This window comes from Xyrauchen texanus, chromosome 3, assembly GCF_025860055.1.
Source record: "Xyrauchen texanus isolate HMW12.3.18 chromosome 3, RBS_HiC_50CHRs, whole genome shotgun sequence".
NCBI classification, from domain to species: Eukaryota; Metazoa; Chordata; class Actinopteri; order Cypriniformes; family Catostomidae; genus Xyrauchen; species Xyrauchen texanus.
The window spans coordinates 43,921,555-43,944,922 of NC_068278.1; the positions used below are offsets into that span (position 1 = coordinate 43,921,555).

Genomic DNA, 23,368 nt, shown 5'->3' on the forward strand with positions numbered 1-23,368 from the left:
TATGCCAGTTAAAGAGGTCATGACATGCCTTTTGTATTATTTGAATATGTTCCTTGAGGTTCACTAATATTATTAGTAACACTAATATTATATAAATATATATTTGCACAAAATGTATATCGTAAATGATAAATTGTGTGTTGTGATTGGCTCTCTGCTCTTGACTGACATTATGATATCACAATGTGGAGGAAGTCATTTTGGAGATTGGTTTAAACACATTTTTTTATTTGTGTTTTTTTTTGTTTTGTTTTTTGCAGTGAGGTGAAAGTTTTGAGTTCTAAAACTTACTGTAAGTTTTTATAATACAGTGACCTCTTAGATGTTAACAGGGATATTTCAAGAATCAAGGAATATTTGATTCTTCATGTCATGACCCCTTTAAGAAGCTAGCACCCCAGCATCCAATACACAACATATGCTAGTGACCTGCTATTCTGACTAAGTTTTTTGCATGCTTTTGGAAGTGATCAACACATGGTGGAGGGTTTGGTATTCTCAGAAATTAATGAAGAGGATTGAAAAGGGTTTTCTGCTCATTGCAGTGTTACATAATCTGCATCATTTCTGCATTATCATGTTTCATCTGCAGTAAATCTACCTGATCTGGCCATTCAGGTGTTTATGTTCTTTTGTCTTTTTTCTCTGAACTGGCTGAACTTTGAGCACACTTATAGAGGAAAACTGATAGGATTAAAAGTGTTTAGCCCCAAGGAAATGGTCCTTATGATGGTCAAATATGAAGCAAGCCACCTTGTCCCTCTGTTGAACTGGGATGCTGCTGTGAAAATGAGTTGTATTTTCCAAATCACAGCTGATTTACCTTAACCATTTCTAACCCTAACCCTTCAAAAACATCCAAGAATTACAGAAACACCTATGAAAACTTTCTATGTGTTAACCTCAGAAAAAGAGGACAGTGGAATTGACTTTCCCACAAATGACTCTGTCAGCAGTCACATGTGACACAGCTCACCAATACGTGATGTGACGTACATGATCAGCTTGTGTGTGTGTGTGTGTGTGTGTGTGTGTGTGTGTGTGTGTGTGTGTGTGTGTGTGTTTTGCTGTGACAGAATAATGGAAAGAGAAAAAGAAGCACTGAGAATGGAGGATTTGGTTGAGCACAGCAATTAGTTCAGACTTACACCCCACTCCATTGTTGTGGACCCTTGATATGTCATTCTGTAGTTTAGATTAAAACAGTCCATTTCTGTCGCCCACCAGCAAAACTAATATTAGGAATTAATATTTGAAGGTTCTCATTTAGTTAGTGTTTAACTAAACTTTACCCAACATTAATTGTTTAGAGCTCAAGAAACACTTCATCGGCACCTTCATCATTAATGGTTCATTATTACAAAAGATTGCTTTTAAGCGAAAATCAATTCATGCTTTGGTTGAAATTGAGCTTTAATGAGACACTTGAGCTTATTTGTCTTTCACACGTTTTTACAGTTGTGGTGGCAATCATAAAGAAACTTTTGAGATGTGTAATTAGCAGTGTTGCAGAAATCTGCCTCTGTCTGGTGTCTTGCTATAAATGTATATATTCCACTACATATGTCTTCTACACTAATTACTGAGCCCCAAACATAAAAAAAAATTATTTTCAAAAAGAAACTGAACATTTTAAAAACAATTATGTTAATCTTTTGACAGCCCTAAATTTTTAAGTAGTCCTTCCTTTTTTATAGGTTAAACATAATTAATAGCACACACACACACGCACGTGCACACTTACACACACAATGTTGGGTACTGTTGAGTCATGAGAAGGTTAATGTGTTCCGTCTCTGAACAGTTTGCTGACTGGCACTCTGCTCTCTGCTGAGGAACAAACACAGTCAAATCAATCTCACCCTTGCCCTGCTTCACTGCTCTGTAGGAGGTTGCCATACCCTCTTCTCTCACATATTCTTCTGTAGAGTTGATTGCCACATTCATTCAGAATCTGATGCCCTCTTTGTTCATCCATCAAACTCTAAATCATAGAAACATGCCATTAATTAAGTCAATGTGAAATGCCATTCACAACCCATTCTGAGTGAAAATTGGGCTTTACATACCAGAATCAAGCCAGGTGGTTGGAGGGGATGGGTGGAAAATAAGAGGGTTTTGTGACATCAGTCCAAAATAGAAAATCGCTTCAAAAGCGGAAACAAGTTATTACCTTTTGATAAAGACAAACTATTTTTTTAATCGCATCATACACAATAAAACCAGTAACATGCATTAAGAATGTTAATGGGGTCATTTTTCACTGACTATCATTTCAGTCTGTCAATTTGTACATGACTTAATTTCCAAATACAAATTGAGAGATTCATTATTGTCTGTGTTGCTCAATTTGGTCATGGCTAGAGTTCCAGACTCTGCTCTGATGTATTCCCTCTGTTTGCCAAAGATTTATGCTGCATCTGTCATTGGAAAGGGGCCTTTTAATGTGTGTGTGTGTGTAAATGTGTTTATGTGAGAGCGTGTCTACACATCCCAGTAAACACTAATGAAGGCAGCCATGGAATCAGTTGGGCTGCAAATGTATTTATCATTTATTTTTAGCACATCTTTTCCACTGGCAAATGTGTTTATGATTATTGACTTATTACAACAAAAGCAAATGTGTATTTTAAACTAAATGTTGTCATATGAACACTTAGTTACTGTGTGAGTCCCATGATCATGAAGTACACAGTTCTTGGATTATTTAAATCAAGAAATCCAGTAATATTTATTCAGTCAGCTCCGACTGATGCATAAGTCTTGTTGATTCACTAAAAAGAGCTGGCTCATAAGAGTCATTTGTTTGGGAATCGGATTACAGTGTTTAATCATAATCTCTCACGGTTTAGATTGAAAAGAACAGCTCAAAAGAGTCATTTCTTTGGGTATCGGACTACACGGTCACATTTTGTCTCACGATTCGCTCTGTACAATTTGTAGGTTAACGGAACCAGTCATCACGAAAATCACTCGGTTAGATAAAATAATGCTATTATTACTGGATAATTTGTGTGTGTGTGGTGATGGTAATTAAAACTCGAAATCCGAGAGTGGTATTCCCCACAATGGTATTCTTCTCAATGTCATGAATGGACCTGAACATTGCCTTCATCTTGCTTCTAGATTTAAGGCTAACTGAGACTATCGATGAGCAGCAGGAAATTATATGAAGCCCCATTTACATTGTCAGTGACTTTTTGCTGGATGACACTAGTACTCTGTGTCACCACTGGGTATTTCTACTGCTGTCGCTGAGACAATATTGGCCGGCCATAGCTTTAGAAAATCTGATCATAGATGAGATACATTGCCAGTTAAATTAAAAGATATTATACTTATAAGACAAAGTTGAGTGTTTTTATATAAACTGCTGCAGTGCTCAATGCATCATATCATTCATAAAATGGGTGACAAATAGAACATTTACCTTATGTAGAATAAAATAGCTTTTTTCACTGAGATGACTGCAATCTTCATCTAACGTGAGTGTAAATACATTTAAACATATTTTCTTCTTCTTCTATTCTTTTAGGTGTAAAACATTTTGGAAAAATTACTTGGTTCACCTTTAGATCATAATTATGTGTTTGTGCTTCTACAATCTTAACCTTGCATGAGTTTTATCAAAATAAATCTTATCCTCGGATGAGACTTCTTAAGTTTCTTCTTAACAGATAATTTATTTTTGTAGTCACACCTCCCACAGCTGTCTACCATTTAGTGAGTGTGGTGGTGTAAGATGTTGCTGCTGTGTTTGCATAACTGACTGCCTTTAGGGCTTTAGCCACCTGTAAATCAGCATTAATTAATGAGGGGGATTAGGAGGAGCTGCAGTCTTTGACTCATTAAAATGAACAGCTGGGAAACAGATTTGGAAGGGATGGTTCTCTGAGGATTTTCTGTTTTAAGTTTGTTTTTTGGAATTTAACGTTAGGCACATTTAAGTTTTACTTTCACTAAAGTTATCTTTGGGCAGAAAATTATCTTTTCCTTAAAGGTGAACTGTGTAATTTCTTTTCCACAAATGACACAAAATGGAATTCCAAAAACACGGCGGCTCAGTAGGTAGCATTTTCGCCTCACAGCAAGAAGGTCCCCGGTTCAAGTCCGGCTCAACCAGGGCATTTCTATGTGGAGTTTGTATGTTCTTCCCGTGTTCACATGGGTTTCCTTCGGGTGCTCTGGTTTCCACTGCAGTCCAAAAACATGCAGGTCAAGTGAATTGGAAACTCTAAATTGCCTGTAGGTTAGAGCGAGAGTTTGAATGTGTACTGTATGTCAGTGTGTGTTAGTCCTATGATAGACTGGCCACCTGTCCATTGTGTTTTCCTGCTGTTGGCTCGAGACAGCTGGGATAGTCTCCAGCACTACCCATGACCCTACATAGAACAAGTTGCTATAGAAGATGGATTCTTGTGTTTTTGATTTTATTTGGGTATTTCAAATTAAGCTGGTCTATTTTTACGCTTATTAAGGTCCTCCTGATCTATGAGTCCAAGTTCCTCCATTTTGAATTTTTCTCTCTCTGTTTAGATGACTCTGCGGACGAGGAGCCAACCTCTCAGTCTGACAACAGTGAGATCCATGGTACACTGAAGACACTGGCCAGTAAGTTGGATGACCTTAGCACGTGTAATGACTTGATAGCTAAGCACGGAGCGGCGCTGCAGCGGTCTCTGAGTGAGCTTGAGTCCTTACGAGTGCCTCTGGAGGGAGGAGAGAAGATCAAGGCTGTGAATGAGAGAGCAACCCTCTTCCGCATCACCTCCAATGCTATGATCAATGTAAGTACACACGTAATGGTCTGTTGCCCCATATACACATGTTGAGATGGGTTAATGTCCAGTTACTAGGGAATAGTTAGATCGCTAATAGCTTTTAGTACTCAAAATTGTCTTAATAGTTGATGTATATGTTACTGTAAATTAAGGATATCACATTTGGTAGGAATTTATGGATATTTTGATATGAATACATATTTATTTTATTTGAGCTGAAGAAATGTGACCACTTCATCATGTGTTTGGATCAATTAATGCATTTTCAGGTTAGAAAAAAATGAAATAGCGGCTAAGTGTGGATGATGTACCAGTTGCAGTTTTACCAGATCTCTCAAGAAACAAAAAGGGACCTGGTCTGGAAAAACACACTCAAAACTATCAAAATAACTGATAATAAGCAATGACATTTTTTATCAGCATAGAAATCATTAGAAGCAAAGTATACAGTAGCCTATATAAAATACTGGATTTTCAATAAATGTATCCTTAAAATTAAATCCCCTAATATGTTTAAAATATTAAAAAAAATACATTTGGACTAAAATCAATTATTAGCCAAAATCTCTCTTTCCTGCGTGCATGCACATGCTGCTTGGGCGTGTTTGGAGTTAACATCCATCTTAAGCGTGCCGAATTATTTTAAACATGTATTTAATTTAATTAAATAATAATTATTAAATTATTTTATTTTACTTATTTGTTTTAAATACAGGTCTGCTTCTCGGTCAGAACTTGACAGCATTAAATATGTATCAATGCATCATATCTAACAATAATTCAGTGAAGACTTGGAAACAACTGAGAAATACACTTTTTTACCTAAATAATTTCCTTGTATCTGGATTAACCTTGCATGTATACGTAGTAGTTATATGTAGATGTCTAAAAGGTCTACAACCACAATTAATTAAATGCAAAGAAATGTTTGATGCTGCAGTTTCCTTATGAATCAATGCATATGCTTATCATGTTCAACTAAAAAGAGAGAAGCCTTATTTTTTGAGCAACAGGAAGTGGTGAAATTCAGAAAATGTAATGTACATTCAGACTGCTTTCATGGAGAGAAAAAAATATTGGAATGAAATAAACTGGTTATTAACCGGGTACCAATGCTTTGATGCCATTTTCAGTAGTGGTGTAAGGGTTCAAATTTCTCACGGTTCGATTTGTATCACAGTTTTAGGGTCACGGTTTCGATACAGTCCGGTATTTGCAATGTACACAAGAACAAAAAAAGATTACTGCCAAATTCAAAGTACGAATACTCTATTTGGTAACAAATACTTCAACAGGTTTGCCCTTAATAAAAATTATTGTTTTACAGTAACCATAGTAACTATGGTATTTGTAGTAAAAACATAGTAACTACAAAATCAACATCATTACTGTCATGTTTACATTATATAGTATAATCATGGTTACTGTATGGAAACTACAGTATTACTGTTGTAAAACCATGGTTACTTCTATCAAAAGCATGATTTCTGTAGAGAAAACCATGGTGAAAGCAGTCAAGGTTACTACAATATTACTATAGGTGGGTGGGGTGGAATAATGCTAAAAGACTGTCTTTTTCACCAAATTAAAGTTTTCATTTATAGCAACACTGTTTTGAACCGTATTATTCCATATATATATAAACATGCCATTTATGCTTTACATGCCATATATTCTGCTTCCCACGGATCTCGACCTGGACGAAAGCATGGGAATTTTTTGTGCAAATCTTCTGTAAATTTGCAATTTCGTTTGGGCATTGTTTCCACTCAGCTGTCATTTACTGCTATTGTCAAGCAATTGTTTAATGCCGAACACAACAGCGCTTCGTGCGTTCGCGGAGAGATTGACAGGCAGGAATTTGGCCAATAGTTGCTGCAAGCCTCTTATAATCGACCAATTGGTGTGCGAGAAGGCGGGACATACAAAGAGGGGTTAAAGCAATGAAAATATGCGCGCGCACACAATGAAGTATTAGACCAGATGCACATCATAACGACACTAAAGCCGAATCCCTGACATTTTTGCAAATTTAAAAATCCCGGCCGGACGCTTTTTTAAGGTCCGAACATGTCCGGGGAAAAGAGGACGTGTGAGTAGGTCACCCTACTTTAGTAATTGTTTTATGTCTGTCCGAATCAGCACTGAGTTCTTGCTTAAAAACGAAAGGGAGTGTCTGCCATTTCGGCTAATCTGCAGCTCTGGTCCCCGATCTTTCCCCGGTGATTTCGCTGTAAATGATCATATGTTTATGTATTACCAGTATACGGCACTCGTGTTGAGCGATGTCTGCAAACAGCACCTGTTTTGTAAACGTTTTTTGACCATCGCTGTTGTAACTTACTGCAAAATAAAATGTTTCCAGACAGGAGAGGAGACCTATCAGCGTTTTCTCCACTTGCCATTTTCAACTACACACAACCTTTACTGAACAGTGATATCATCAAGTTGACCACGTGAAACACAGACAAGAGTGTATCCATCTATACAGATCCTGTGTCTATTTGACCTTAGGCTCAAGATGTGTCAATAAACTTGAGGTGAACCGCGGTGCCAAATACTTCCCGAATCATGGGTGGTGAACTGTACGGTTAGATTATTATTATTATTATTTTTATAACCTAGTTTTCAGTTACATTCTGAAAAAAAAAAAAAAATTGTTTCATTTGTTGGAACGTTGGAATGAAGACATTCATACATTTTTGCACATGACCTGTTTCGCTCTGCATTTAAACACCTTAACTGTGTGTGTGTGTGTGTGTGTGTGTGTGTGTGTGTGTGTGTGTGTGTGTGTGTGTGCAAGAACTACGTGGTCGGAAGTCGGAGCCATTCCCTGTTCACCTTGGGGTGCGACAGCGACAGGGATGTCCTCTGGCTCCCACATTATTTAATATCTATTTCAACCACGTGGTTCGTGAAGCCTTCGATGGCTGTACCGGAGGAATTTCCATCTGGTACAGATATAATGGGAGGTTGATCGATGCCCGGGTGCAGTCAAGGGATGGCTCCCTATTGGTCAACCACATTATGTATGCTGATGATCTGGTGATTGCTGCTTGCTCAGAGGAGGAGTTGGAAGCGCTGCTGATGAACCTGGAGCTTGCCACTAAGAGATGGGGCCTTACCATCAGCCCAACCAAAACTTAGCACCTGCCTGGGTATTATGTACCATTGGACACTCCACCCCCACAGCTCCCAATTGGTTATGGGGCAGTTGTGAGAGAGTGGAGTGTTTTCCATACCTGGGAAGTGTGCTTATGACCAGCTCCGGTTTGACAGCAGAGGTCTCACTCCGAATCAGTCGAGCGGCATTATCTTTTCATCGGTTGCGTAACTCTGTGTGGAAGCTACCCGGTTTGTCGCTCTGCACAAAGCTTCAGGTATTCTCGGCCACGGTCATTCCCTCCCTTTTCTATGCTTGCGAAACGTGGACCCCCCTAATGGAACATTAGGCTGGCCTGCCTAAGATCCATCCTGGGTTTAACCAGGCTGGATTGTGTGAGGAACTCACAAATATTTGAAAGATGTGGACAAAGTCCCATAGGTGAGCTCCTCCGGCAGGCAAGGTTGCGTTGGCTGGGTCATGTAGCCCGCATGCTCGGCCACCGCATGCCTAAACAGCCTTTGATCGGCCGGATAGAGGGGGCTAAGTGGGCGCGGCACGGGCTGGAGAAGAGATGGAGTGATGTGGTACAGGAGGATGTGGAGCTGAGTGGACTTGCCGATGACTGGTACCAGCAGTGTCAAGATCGGTCTCTTTGGAGGAGACTTGTAAAGGATGCTACTGGCCAGTTGGAGGCAGTCGCCCTCCAACAACAACGGAGCGCAGAGGAGCAATGCACACAACAACGAGCAGAGCGCCGGGTGGCTAAAGCACAGCAAGTTGGCACAGTAGGGGGCACAGGTGGTGCATCAGCCAGTCATCTCAGTCAGTCGACCCGTGTCACCTGTTGGATCTGTCCCGTGACCTCCTGCCAGCGGCCGTTCGACACTTCAAGTGGCCTTAACGTGCACATAGCCTGGCACAAGTGTCGTGGTGACGTCACCGCTTAGTGGCGAATGGCGGTTGTTGTTGTTGTTGTTGGTGTGTGTTTGTGTGTGTGTGTGTGTGTGCCTGTTTACATCTTGATTTCAAAACTGAAGAAAAACCCGACAATTTCAAAATAATATGCTTTTCTTGCGTTGAGTTTTTACGATGAGCTGATTTTTTTGATAGTTAATAGTGTTTTGTTGCACATGTAAATGCACAGCCTAACTTTGTTCATATTTTAAGGGGTCATGTCATGCATTTTATAAATTTTTTATGTTACCTGAGATGAATAATTATGTTTGTAAAGTTTTCTGCACCAAAAGCAGTCAGAATTTTGTTATATATATGATCATTTAAAATATTGTCTCTGGCCCTCTGACTGAAATGCTCGGTTTTGGCTCTCTTCTCCTTTCTCTATTTATTGAACTAAAAATTAGCCTTTCTTTGTCTTGGAAATATTGTGCATTTGCACACAGGATTCAGTGCAGGAGGCAAATATTTGTGCGGATGGTAAACGGAGAGCAAATAAAATTTATGATTTTCGAGATGGAGAATGCTGGCACACATCTGTATATAGAGCCAAACATAGTCAGTCTTTTTACACAGTACGTGCTGCAGAGCATTGTGAAACTCAGCACTTAATGCTGCCGGTTCATGCGACCTAATGACATAGGAAAACCACGGAAGTAGATAACAAAGCATTTTTGCAGCTTTGTGTCAGTAAATGCTTTTTTGCATTGGGGAGGAAGTTTCAAGTTCTGAAGCTTACAATATGTTTGTATAGTACAATGACCTCTTGTATGTCAAAATATCATGGAAAATTTGATTCCTCTTGACCTCACCCCTTTAAGGGATAGTTCACCCAAAAGTTAAAATTATCTCATTATTAACTCACATTCATGCCATCTTAGATGTGTATGACTTTCTTTCTTGTGCTGAACACAAACAAAGAGTTCTGTAGGTCCATAAAATGCAAGTGAGTCAGGCCTTTGAAGCTCCAAAAAGGAAATAAAGTCAGGATAAAAGTAATCCATAAGGCTTCAGTGGTTTAATCAGTTTCTTCTGACGCAATCCAGTTGGTTTTCACTGTACATCTTGTCATTGTAGTCTCTAGACACAATCATAATTTCAAGCTCGATTACACATCCTATTGCTTTACGCATGTGCAGAGTGCTAGATGGCCCTATAGGAAGTGTAATCAAGCTTAATATCATGATCGCCAAGGAGAATCGTCAAGATATACACTGACAAAGGAGTTACGTTTTGTCTGTTCTCACCCAAAACCAACAGGATGGAGTAAATGATGAGATAATTTTCATTTTTGGATGAACTAAACCTTTAGTATTAAACCTATAGGGCCGGTTTCCCGTACGGGGATTAAGCCTAGTCGTAGACTAAATGTCATTTTAAACCTGGATTTATTGAAGTAGCTTTCTCACACATGGATTACAATAGTCTCAGACTTGCACTAGTCTAGACTTAAACAATCGGATTTCTAGAAGTAGGCTTAGACCTAATTCAGATCTAAATGAAGTCTTAAATTAAACCTGGTCAGAAGCAGGTTTAACCTCAGATTAAAAACTTCTTGCCTCAAGGCTCACGTTCACAGTAGCAGAAAATGGATTACCTCGACTATTTCAACGACAATCAGAGACCACCACCAAGACCAGAAAGAAGGTTGCTGAAAGACAGGAGCAACCCACTAAATGATTTTGATGATTTACATTTTCTTGACCGTTTCCGTATTTCAAAGGAAAATGCAACAGAAATAATTGGTTTGCTGCAGCCCAAGCTTTCAGGTGACTTAGTCAGGGGCACCCTATTTCTCCTTCCTTACAAATATTAATTACCTTTAGGTTTTTGGCATGTGGAACCTTCCATCGTGAAACTGGGGATTTGTGTGGTGTAGGTGAATCAACAGTGTGCAAAATAGTACACAAAGTCTGCAGTGCTATATGTGAACTGAAAAAGGATTTCATCAAATTCCCAAATGCTGCTGAACAGGCCACCTACAAGGTAGATTTCTATGAATATAGGAACTTCCCTGGAGTCATTGGTTGTATCGATGGCTGCCACATTCCCATCAAGTGTCCCTCTACAGCAGATGCTGAGGAATTCAGAAATCGTAAAAACTGGTTTTCAATAAATGTACAAGGAGTGTGCACTCCCACTATGCAGTTCTCCAATATTGTTGCACATTGGAAAGGTTCAACTCATGACTCAAGGATTTTCCACAACTCCTCTTTGTACGGTCAGTTTGAAACAAGACAACACTCTGGAATTGTACTTGGTGACAGTGGGTATGCACAGACAAACTTCTTGTTCACCCCTTATCTCCATCCAGTCAGACCAGAGCAACAGCGCTATAACCAAGCTCACATGCTCACCAGAGGGCTAATAGAGCGCATGTTTGGTGTATGGAAGAATCGTTTCCAGTGTCTCCGAAATACACTGCGGTTTGAACCTAGAAGGTGCTGCATTGTTGTTATTATTGCAACAGCAGTGCTTCATAATTTTCTTAAACAGTGTGGCTGCCCAGACCCTGATATTGAAGATGATGATGACCAACATGTCCCTATCGCTGAGCTAGCCAATGACAGAAATGGACTTGCTTACAGAGATGCTTTTGCTTTGCAGCACTTCTCATAAATGAGCCTTGAGTGATACATAAATGATTGGCATAGACAGGTAAAAAAAATTCAGGAAATTATTTATTTAACTGAGATTTTGTTCCAAAGACAATTGACACTGCTGCTGCTTCATGTCTCTCTCTTTCATAGACAACTCAAGATGAAGAATTTTCATTTTGACTTCATGTTCTTCTTTTAAATATTGTAATTTACGTTCATGTAACTCTATGGCAAGTTTCTCATGAATGGTCATCCTTTTCCCTCTTGACCTGCTGCCTGGATTAGAGACTGCTGGATGCTGACTAATGCTACTGCAGGAGACTGGATGCTGCTGCATGTTGGTGCTGGCTGCTGCTGGATTCATTTGAGCATCTTGACTGTTCCTTGCGCCCCCCAAGTCCTGTGTCAAGATCAGGTCATCTTTGTATGGAAAAAAAATTTAGCATTACATTTGACTTCAACAATAAAGGTCATTACCTAATTTTTGTTACAAGACATGACTTGCATTTAATTATGTTGGATGGGATAGCACATGTTACTGTAAATGAGACGTGTCCTATAAAATGAGTCTTTGAAAGATTCCTCACCTGAACTGTCCAAATGGTCATCATCTGGAATACCTTCCAGGGGTTGCTGACTTTCAATAATCCCAGCCAACAAGTCCCCCAACTCCTCTGTGTCTGGTGGAACTGGGAGTCCCCCACCTGTCTTGAAACGCTCTTGACGCGTAGCAGCAGTTGTTTTTTTCAGGTTTATTTTTATGTTTTTCCACAGGACCTTTACAAGATAATATATACTCTGAAGTAGGAGTTCTATATAATATTGTTTTCTTTTTACATTTCATTAATGAAAACATTTATAATTGACTGATTTGTAAGAATGGGGCAACAATAAATCTTACCTGAACTTATTGGAGTGTCCGTTTGGTTACTTTTTCATTTGAGTTGAATTCATTCAATATGGAAATCCATGCCTCCTTCTTCTTGTTTTCTGTACCTGAATCATGCTGTTTGTTTTCAATTACAGGATAGTTTGATGCAATTTGTTTAAAAAGGGTCTTCTCAAATTCACTGAAGTTTTTTGAGCGTTTTCTTCGGCCTTTATCCATTTTTTGGTTAAGTGTAGTGACTCCTGTTCCACACACTCCTTAAGACTAATGAATTACAAGTATTCCATACCAGGTTTTTATAGCAACCTCTCCTTAGCCACATGTGCATGCCATTAATCTAATCGGGTTTCCAAAAGATGATCTCACTTGTCCTTGATTACCTTAATCTGAGACTCTGTAGTCTAGAACTAGTTAATCCAAACTTAAGCAACATCTCAGAAAGTCATTTGTTTAGTGTGGATTAATTTAAGTAGAATTAGCCTAGTCCTGGTTTATTTTAAGCCCTTAACGGGAAACCGGCCCTTAAGGTTTAATACTAAACCTTGTATTCAGTGTGTTTAGTCATGTGGAGAATGTTTTCCTTTAATTCCTTTCATTTTCCCAAATGCCATCGTCAATATGAACGGGCTCAGAAATAGTGCGAGGAATGATTGTGATTCATTTATACCTCTTAGCTCCTTGTGACTTCGATCAATATGTACAAAGTACAACCTAATCTTTTATTAGCTCTTACCGAGATATCTTTTATCATACAGACCCATTTCCAAAACTAGCTTCAGAATGGAATTATATAATACTACAACAGCTCTACTTTACATCCTGTTAATTCCAGACCTAATCCTAATTTGTGCCTGGGAAGATTCAAAACTGGAAGTATCACATTTCATGGTCATTCTGGGCCTAAAGTCGAGTCTTGTTGTTGCATTTATTTTAATCAATGACAGCTTTTTTTGTTGGTAATCAATAAAGGTAGAGCTTGCCTCTGTGATCAATACAGGCCTATGTATAGCGCTCAGTTTTATGGATGTCCTCTGAGTCTTACATTTGATTTACTAAATCAAATTTTGGAAAGGTTTCACTACCATCAGTGATGAAAATCAATACTCGAAAGTAAGTTTGTCTTGTCTTGTCAATGCCATTTCGGCATTGGTGGTGGACTATACTCAACATGAGCTCAGGTGAACTTTTACAATATCTAGCTATTTATATTGATTTTGTGGGATTCGCAAAAGTATTTCAACCACATGTACAATTGTGGCTATTAATCACATGTGAATTACTTGTTAATGCTTATGTGAACATTTCTGAACATAGACACCAAGTCCACTCTACACTCACAAAGCCAAACTTTCGTCTGTCAGCATCAAATCTGTCCATATTGCAACTTAGTCAGTCAAAGAAATGAAAGGACCAACCACAGTTTTTAAAATATGATTGTTATGTTCCTGTGTGTGTCCATGCTAAATGGTATGTGTCAGTCTGAACTTGCTCTGGCTCTCTGTAGTCTGATGTATTAAAATTGACTGCCCAATTTAAAACTCTTAACAAAACCCATTCACAGAAGCTTTAGCTAAAGTCACTGTACTCATTTGTTTGATCACTATCCATTATTACTTCCATTATTTTTGTTTGTGACTGCGTCTACTATCTCGTTTCCTTGACCCCTTTGATTTATTGTTTGTTCTTTGGTTTATTTTTGTCCCCATTTTCATTGTTACAGTTTTTTTTTTGTCATACTAGAGAGAAGCGGACAGGTAAGATGTCACGTGATGTACGTACACGTAGGGTTACTATTCTGTATAGAAACACTATGTAAGGAGCGAGTGACACCCTATGTATGTTTGGGCTACATTAGGTAGGGCGTCTTGAAGACAATTTTATTTACTTTTTTGGTTTCTAGTCATTTATTTTACATTTACATTTACATTTATGCATTTGGCAGATGCTTTTATACAAAGCGAATTACAGTGCATTTATTACAGGGACAATCCCCCCGGAGCAACCTGGATTTAATTGCCTTGCTCAAGGACACTATGGTGGTGGCTGTGGGGATCGAACCAGTGACCTTCTGATTAACAGTTATGTGCTTTAGCCCACTATGCCACCACCACTCCGTTCACGTCCATTTTCCCCTTTACTGTGTGTTTTGGTATTTACCTGTTATTGTAAATAATTATTTCCATTTCACTTTTCACTAATTTACTTAACACTTTTTTATATAAAAAATATGCTAGATTATTGCACCATATTTTCCCTTATAATTTCCCTTGTCATTTGTTCTAGTACACAAATAACTTTAAAATCTATTTTTAATATTACACCATTATATCCCTAGGCCATCTTGGGGTCGTAAAATTATTGGGGCTTGTCCGGGATTTGAAATACTCATACTGAGAAATTAAAATACACAAATGAGCCAAAAAATGATGACCACTCACAGGTGAAGCAAATAACGTTGATATTTTCCTAACAAGGCCACATGTCAAGGTCTGGGTAGATTTGATGGTAAGTGAACAATTAGTTCTTGTAGTCAGCGTGTTGAATACAGGAGAAATGTGCAGGAGGAAAGACCTGAGTGACTTTGACAAGGGCCAAATTGTTGTGACCAGACAACTGGGTCAGAGCATCTTTGAAACTACGGGGCTTGTGGGGTGCTCCCCGTCAGCAGGACAAACCACCAACTTGTGGCAGGGTGTTGGACGCCCAAGGATGTGCAAGGGCAACCAAGGCTTTCCCTTCTGGTCCGAACTGACAGAAGGTCTACCGTGGCACAAGTCATAGAAAATATTAATGATGTTACATGAGGAACGTGTCACAACACACGGTGTAGCCGCAGACCAGTCAAAGCGCCCATGGAACTGGATCTTGGAGCAGTGGAAGAAAATTGCCCATTTTCTTTTACATCATGTGGACGGCTGTGTATGTGTAGACCATTTACTTGGGGAAGTGATGGCACCAGAATGAACTGTGAGAAGATGAAAAGCCGTTGGAGGGAGTGTGATGCTCTGGGAAATGTTCTGCTTGGAAACCCTGGGTCCAGCCATTCATGTGGATGTCAATTTGACATGTGCAACCTACCTAAACATTGTTGCAGACCAGGTACACTCCTTCATGGCAATGGAATTCCCTGATGGCAGTGGACTCTTTCAGCAGGATAATGTACCCTGCCACACTGCACACATTGTTCAGGAATGGTTTGAGGAACATGATGAAAAGTTTGCATTTGTGGGATGTGTTGGACCAACAAGTCTGATCCAGAGCGCATCCACCTCGCAACTTACAGGACTGAAGGATCTGCTGCTAATATCTTGGTGCCAGATACCACAGAACACCTTCAGAGTCTGCACTGTTTTGGCGGCACGCGGAGGTCCAACAGCAAATCATGTTTTGGCTCATCAGTGTATACTTTTGTGCTGGTAGCAACTTTAGGAGCTTTAGGAACATCTACTTCACTTAATAATTTAAAAAAACGAATAGCTCACCAGTGTGTTATGTGTTATTGATTGATTCTATATGCTTCTATTTGAAATGATTCTGATCTTTATGAGATTAACATAAACCATCAGCCCTGCAGACAGCTGTCAGGATTTTAAGTGTTTAAGTGATCTAACTCTTAACCAGATTTGCCTGCTATAATACAAATTCTGTAGTGAGATCTCTGTTTGGACAGCTATGTCGATTATACTTTTGTTCATCTCTGAAATTATTAATAGGCTGCTAAATAGAAATACACACACATAATGAAAAGTGCTGAATAGTACTGTGTGGCCCAGCTCATTAAACCACAATTACACATGGACAGACTACACAGGTCTAATGAGAGGAAGACCATTTAGATTTATGATGGATAAGTGGATTATCTTAAGACTTCAGGTCTTATATATTTACTGTACATTTGTATTCGGAAGGTGATGAAAATATGTTTTCTTCACTCTCTGTGGCACTAAATGATGGTCCTGTGATGTCTTAATGATCGTATGATATCATATATCAGGAATGTGTGATCAAATGACATCCTCAGTTGGAAAATCGTTTCATAGATAAAATAAATACTTTTTTATTAAATTTTTTTAATGTAAAACATTTTCTTTAAAGGTTGGGTTAAGGTGTGTGTGAGCTGCCCTGCAAAGCCAAAGGCAGTAACACACATTTTTGCTGTAACTTTCAAAATTGAGTTATTGTATAACCAAAATCAGGTCTCTTAAACTTTGATCCAGCCTACAAGAGATGGATTTGGCTTAACTAAGCTATTATTCAGAGAAAACAGATTGAGAACATTTTATAGTCCACATATAGCATAGTTACTGCATTTTGGTTTTGAAGGGCAGTATGGTATGTCTACGTTTAGAAAGCTAAGTGTTTGTGCGCGTGTGCGTGTGTGTTGTGTGTGTGTGTGTGAAATTGGATATGTGAATAGTTTAGCAAGTATTACAGATTATAGATTATTCCTGGAGTCACGAGCATTCTGGGCAACATTGCCTCACTCAACAATTTTTTTTTTTAAATAACGGAAGTGTTGCTTATGTTAAAGGTAAGCAGCTGTAGTTTCATGAATGTGTGAGGAAGCCAAAGTCACATTCTGAGTGTAGCAGAAAATAACCTCTCTCGTAGCAGAGCTCTAGACTGTCAGTTCCGAGGGGAGTGCAGGTGAGTGGGGAATTACTTTGGTTTTGTAGTGTAAAGTTTTTTTTGTTGTTGTTTTTTTTACAACCTGGACCATTGATTATTTTAGACTTTAAAATGTCCAACCATTTTTAAATAGTTTTATTTCTGCTTTTAATTAAAACACGTGAAAACATGCATCATAAATGTTTTTATAATTTTTATAATTTATTTAGCATAAAATACTGCAAGTCAAACATTTCTTTAACACATCATATTTAAGCACGAATGGTGTAAAAAAATCAGTGTCTGTCTGACTAATAAATCCAACTGAGAGAGGTCAGTGAGATTAGTTGTGCCTTTGTGGCTCGGAGAGATGAGGATGATGAATAAAGAAACAATGATGAATGTAGAGATGAAGAAATAGAGGGATGGAGAGACAGAAAGAGAGTACAGTCGAGAGATGTCTCTGACACCCCAAGGCAATGGCACTGTAAAAGATGTAATTGGTTGTGACTGGAAGCTGCCTTAATGATTTGTGGCTATACTTTAGTCTTAGTCATTAATGTGATTGACGAGCTCTGATGAGAGTGATGCTCTCACATATACTGAATTACATTTGAATGTTTATTTTCAGTAAAATGTATGTGTGGTGTGGGTTATTGTATATAATAATGAGATATAAACAAGCCATTTGTCATTCACATATAGTGCTATATGAGGGAAGAATAGTTTTCTAGGTTTTCGGGTTACAGCAGTACCTCTGCAAAATAAATGTCACAAATGGGATCTCTTTAATATCTCAGTTATTTCTCCCAGACATCATCTATATTAAATAGAGAACAAATGGAATAGAGAGCTTTTCAGATTTTACTCCTTAAGACCATATTAAGCCCATGTCTCCAGAAGAGATCTGAACAATGTCACAAACTGTGCTCAGATATAGAACCAAAGATAACAAGATCAGCAATCATGAACTCAAACATTTCTCATCAAATTTTTCCAAGGCTAAATGATCTGACCTATGCTGTCCACACTACATTTGTAGCTCCATACTCTTACTTTATGTCATCAGTTGTCTCATTTGATTCTATTCTTATTTTTCCCAAGGAATTTTAGGAGAAACATCAGATACAATGTTGGTACTTGCATTAAACACAGTTGAGAACCATATCAAATGCCCTAAACTGTGAAAGAGCTACCTCTAAACAATATACATTTTCTGTGTGTGAAATCGTATGATTATTTTGCATATGTGTTGACCAAGAGTAACCTCTCTTACGCATCTGTATTGCTCAATTCTGCAAATCAGAGACTACAAATCAAAAAAATATATATATGACTCAGCCCATAGACATGCTGTTGGCTTATAAATCTGCTGCTTGTTTTGTGTTTGCGTGTTTCTGATTATGCACAAGTCATCTGATTAACTCTTTCACTTCTGCTTTCACTTTGACAACTAGAGCTTCTACATTTGATCAGTTTCATCGACTCCCATTGCCAGTTCTGTTAAAGACCTCCATTTATGTGTATGCATTTGGCTGCCACTTTTAGTACTACCACTTAAAGTGCATTCATGGTATAAATTGTGTTCCCTGGGAATCAAACCCTTGACCTTGGTGTTTCTAGCACTATGCTCTGCCAGTTAAGCTACAGGAGAGTCCTTCAATATAATATTTTTAATGAAGTCAGACACTTCATTGGCTAATGAACAAGAAAAAATGAGGGTAGAAAATATTAGAGAGAAAGAGTGGAATATGAAAAGGACAGAGAGAGGAAGGCATTTCCATGTCCTCTTCCTGTGGGGAACATTTTTATGAGGGAGACCAGAACAGTAATGAGGAAACAGTTGAATTGATGTGTGATGCCTTCGGCAGGAGGACAGATAAGATCCCAAGAGAATTGGGAACCAGGATTATCGTGATGGAGGAGATAGCGAGGGAAAGCAGAAGTGGAGGATAAGGATGTCAAGGCAGCATTTTCTCTAGTTGAGGAGTTTTTATAAAATATTGTTAGTGAAAATATATTTAATAATTTCAGAAATGTAGGATTTAAATGTATAATCCTAAAATGGATTATATATTATTTAAGGAGCGGTGTCCTACACTTTAGTAATATTTGTTTTTCTAAAATACACTTATAATATCAGTCAAGTTTGCCTGCACCAAAAACTTACATTTGTTTTTCGTGACCATTTCCCAACTTCTCTCTGACCCTTTGGAATAATTTTTTTTTTTTTTTACATTTAAAAATAGGTATATGCAATTTGCACTTTGGTGCAAATAAAGATATATGCTATTTACACCCCAGTGGAAATAGTGGCAAATGTTATTTGCACCCCAACCCTGGTACAAATAATAGCAGATACTATTTGCACCCCTAATTAAATACTAACATACAGTATGGAGGGAATTCCTGCAGCATGTTTTTTGTGTTTATTTAGAGTCCCACAGACACACTACACCAACCCCTACTGCTAAACCTAACCCTAACCTTCCCTTACATGGTTTTACTACAGTTACCATAGTGTCACCATTGTATTTTTTAGTAAAATTACAATGAACACAAAATTAAATTTGATTACTATATAAAGACCATATTACTGTAGTGACACCATTGTTAAGTGCTTTATATTTATGGTTTCTGCCAAAAACAAGGTTACTACAATATTAATGTGATAAAACTATCTTTAGATAAATTTTTTATGTATTATTTATTACAAGTAGTATTAAAGTAAATATTAAGAGTGGAGACAGCAAACTGAATGGGAAAAATAGTGCGACAAACGTGGAATCGAACATGGGCCGGAAAGGCACAATGTTTTACGCCCCACGCCACTGCAGCAACACCAATAATACAGTTTGACATAAATTTCTATGTTTCCAATTGACAATTAGGGTGCAAATAGCCACGCTGTGTGGCAGGTGCTGTTGACACCTGGTTGCAAATAATCACCCCATTAAGGTATGACTCCACCTGTAAGACTTATATTTGGACAGTATAAACTCTGTTGTGATTGGCTAACCTCTGTGTACCAGTGTAGTACACACTGTCATTCACAGTTGTGACATCATTACCAAGACTATTCCTGCATTGTTCTGTTACTTGTTTTCCATATAAGGTCTGGGTGGACTGGGCAGGTTGCTTTGCATTGTGAGCGTTTTATTTCAAACTTTTATTTCAAAAGAGCAAGGAAAACCTTGTGTCCTCTTTAAAATATTATGTTTTTTATTTACGTTTTTATTTGAGTTGAGAGTCCTGAAGTATGAGACAATGTGCACATCTCTGTGTTTGTGTTGTTGTTGTTTACCCTGTGTCTCGTCTGTCCCTGTGCAGGCATGCCGAGATTTTCTGGACCTGGCAGAGAGCCACAGCCGCAGATGGCAGCGAGTACTTCAGCATGAGCGAGAGCAGCGCACCCACCTGGAGGAGACCATTGAGCAGCTAGCCAAGCAGCACAACAGCCTGGAACGAGCCTGGAGAGAGGCCCCCTCACACACCGTTAACACGCCTGACACACCCAACACCGATACGGGTGAGACACTGGAGCTGGGTGATGCATGTGCACTACCATGACTGGTGTTGTGTTGTGCTCATTCTTGATTTGTTGTTGTTGTGTTTGTCTGTGTGTGTATAGGAGTGAGTGTAAAGCCCAGGAAAGAGGAAGCGAGTGATGAAGATGAGGATACAGAGTATTTTGATGCCATGGAGGACTCACCTGCCTTTATAACAGTGACTGCCACAGACCTATCTCAACACCGGTCAAGCTCATTCTCACATTTACTGACTGTTTGCTCTTTATACCTGCTATTTTAGGGCTTGTATTTTTCAGCAAAGTTGTTTTAAACATGGGATGATAACATTTGTGTTTTGGATGCTGGTCTCCAGTATGTCTCCAAGAGGCATCTTAAAGTAATATTCCAGATTCAATACAAGTTACCATTTGCTCAGTAGTTACCTTTTGTGTTCAACTCGTCCCTCCTTTCCTTAAAAATAAAAAAGTACAAATTTAGTTTAAATTTGGAAAACAAATTCGGGCTAATATTTAGAGGGCTTGAAGGCAGAAATTTGAAGCTTATAATTTTATAAAAGTACTAACTTTTACTATTCTGATTAAATCATAGTTTTTACAGGTTTTGGGATTTACAGCTTTAAGTTGAAATGGCATTGAAATTGTAAAATTGGCTATAACTTTACATAAACATGGTTAGTAAGCAATTTTATCACACTAAATTCATGTTAGCATGCATGTTGCTCATGTCTTGTGGCTATAATTTTGAAACAATGAGTATTTTAATGTTTACAGATTTAAGCTGCATTAAGGCAGATATTTTGTAATTTCACACTTTGTACACTCCTGATATTTGTTCCTGTCATCTCAGAATGTTCTTAGTAAGAGACTCTTGTTTACTGGTTTATTGCATGCTTTATTAGCAGCTCCAGATATCTCCATTCCTTTGATAAAGCACAGATTCAAACCTCTGTTCTGCTTATTTTTCTACACCACACATCATGCATCTCTCTTTTTCTTGTTTCTGCAGGCATTCTCAGAGTAATCTCAGTGGTGCTAGCGGAGGACACCCCTACGACTGGAACCAAGAGGACAATGTGAGATTTCTTAGGCCATGATTATGCCTGGAATTAACATCTGTCTCAGCTAATCCAGTCACAAGTGGACAGTGTTATTTATATACAGGTGTAAACAGGGTCCAACATTTTTTGAGATCCGATCACTCCAACCGAGGTAGTCAGAAACGCATGCGACCACCACTGTGAAGGACCACCTACTCATTTGTTAATCAAGAGTTTGCTAAAGCAAAAGTTTTAAACTTTGTGCTAAAATTATTATTATAATAACTCTGCCGGTTATATGCGGCTTTGTAAAAAAAATAACTGTCAGATTAGTAAGATTTGGAAAAATGCACACAAATACATGCATTTGACAGAATATTATAATACAGAATAATTTACAACTAAAATAACGGATCATGTTTGTGCTTAGATTAAAATTGTAATATATTTGAATAATATTTAAATATGTTGTCACAAGATTAGAGACCCTCTAGGGATGGGCATTTTTAAGTAATTTTGTAGTCGAGTACTCTAACCCATTAAAAGCGTGTTATTGATTACTCGTAAATTAAAGTGTAAATAAAAAAATAAGACGTATGACAAGTACGTGGAATTTAGTTTTATTCATAAACATTACCAAGAATGGACTCAAAATAAGATTAAATAAAAAAATTTAAAACATTTGCACGCACCGGAGCTTACTGTACAAAGCAACCAATACTGACAGCATTAGGGTAATGCACATATATAAACTCTTGAGTCTACATAAAGGCTGTTACATTTTTATCATTTCAAATGTTATCATTCAGAAAAACAAGTGGTGAAATTAGTTTTTTTACAGAATGCACTCTGCCTGTGTTCAGCACATACACACATACTGGTCTTATGAGCTTCACGTACACATTTCTTTGCCTGAAAGCACAGACGCCATCATATCATCTTCTTTTCTCATCCAACACTGCAGCACGTGTATCCACAGAGCCCATAGACGACTCAATTGTAACAGCGAGATGTGGCAAGAGATTCGGACAGAACAGTGTAATTCAGCGCTGCTCACTGCAGGCAAATGCAGAAATGAAATTTAATTTGCAATATTCGAGTAGCGTTTTTAATATTCGACTAGATGGTGCAGAAAAATTACCGATTAGTTGATTACTCGATTACTCGTGTACATCTCTAATCCTTCCCCTTAAAATCCGATCACAAGTGGTTGCAGGAAATGCATTTAAGGCACATGTTACTACCAGGTGTAAACACTGATTTGTCCCGGCTAATCAATTGTGATCGGCTCACCCGAGACAGGTGTTAATACAAGGTGTGAATGGGACATTGCACATTAAACCAGATCCCAAAATAAGGGCCACATATTCACGTGCCGTAGAGACACATAAGATTCAGCTTGACTGTCTCCTCAGTGTTTATATATTGTGCTCCTCAAGGGCAGTCAGGCCCATTCACACGTCATCTCTCAGCACAAACATATGACAAGATTCAGATGTATTTTACTACAAACCCTCATGTCCCTCCCTCTCTCTCTTTTTCAGTGTTCTATCAGCAGTAATGATTTTTCAGGGAAAGAGCTGCAGCCTCACAGGAGGAGGCGGCGGACACAAATCCCAGAGAAACCCAACTATTCGCTCAATCTGTGGAGCATCATGAAGAATTGCATTGGCAAAGAACTCTCTAAGATCCCAATGCCTGTGAGTCACACATATACACCTTTCTGAATGAGGGACGTTGTCCTATGTGCATTAATCTCATAAGCATTTATTTTATGACATCTGCAACACCACATGTGGAGAAAAGGATTATAAATAGGATGTGAACATTAGAATTAGTGCGTCCCAATATTAGGCTTTGCTGA

At 38.4% G+C, this 23,368-nt stretch overlaps 1 protein-coding gene across 2 annotated transcripts in view; it reads left to right on the top strand.

Moving 5' to 3' along the window:
• Window positions 1-23,368, top strand: part of osbp2b (oxysterol binding protein 2b) — a 110,683-nt gene that overhangs the window by 79,738 nt on the left and 7,577 nt on the right. For both annotated transcript variants that reach the window (XM_052104100.1, XM_052104108.1), the window contains 5 exons: window positions 4,537-4,787; window positions 20,269-20,467; window positions 20,570-20,693; window positions 21,474-21,540; window positions 23,049-23,204. In XM_052104100.1, the coding sequence (XP_051960060.1) occupies window positions 4,537-4,787; window positions 20,269-20,467; window positions 20,570-20,693; window positions 21,474-21,540; window positions 23,049-23,204 (797 nt within the window). The remainder of the gene's footprint in view (window positions 1-4,536; window positions 4,788-20,268; window positions 20,468-20,569; window positions 20,694-21,473; window positions 21,541-23,048; window positions 23,205-23,368) is intronic.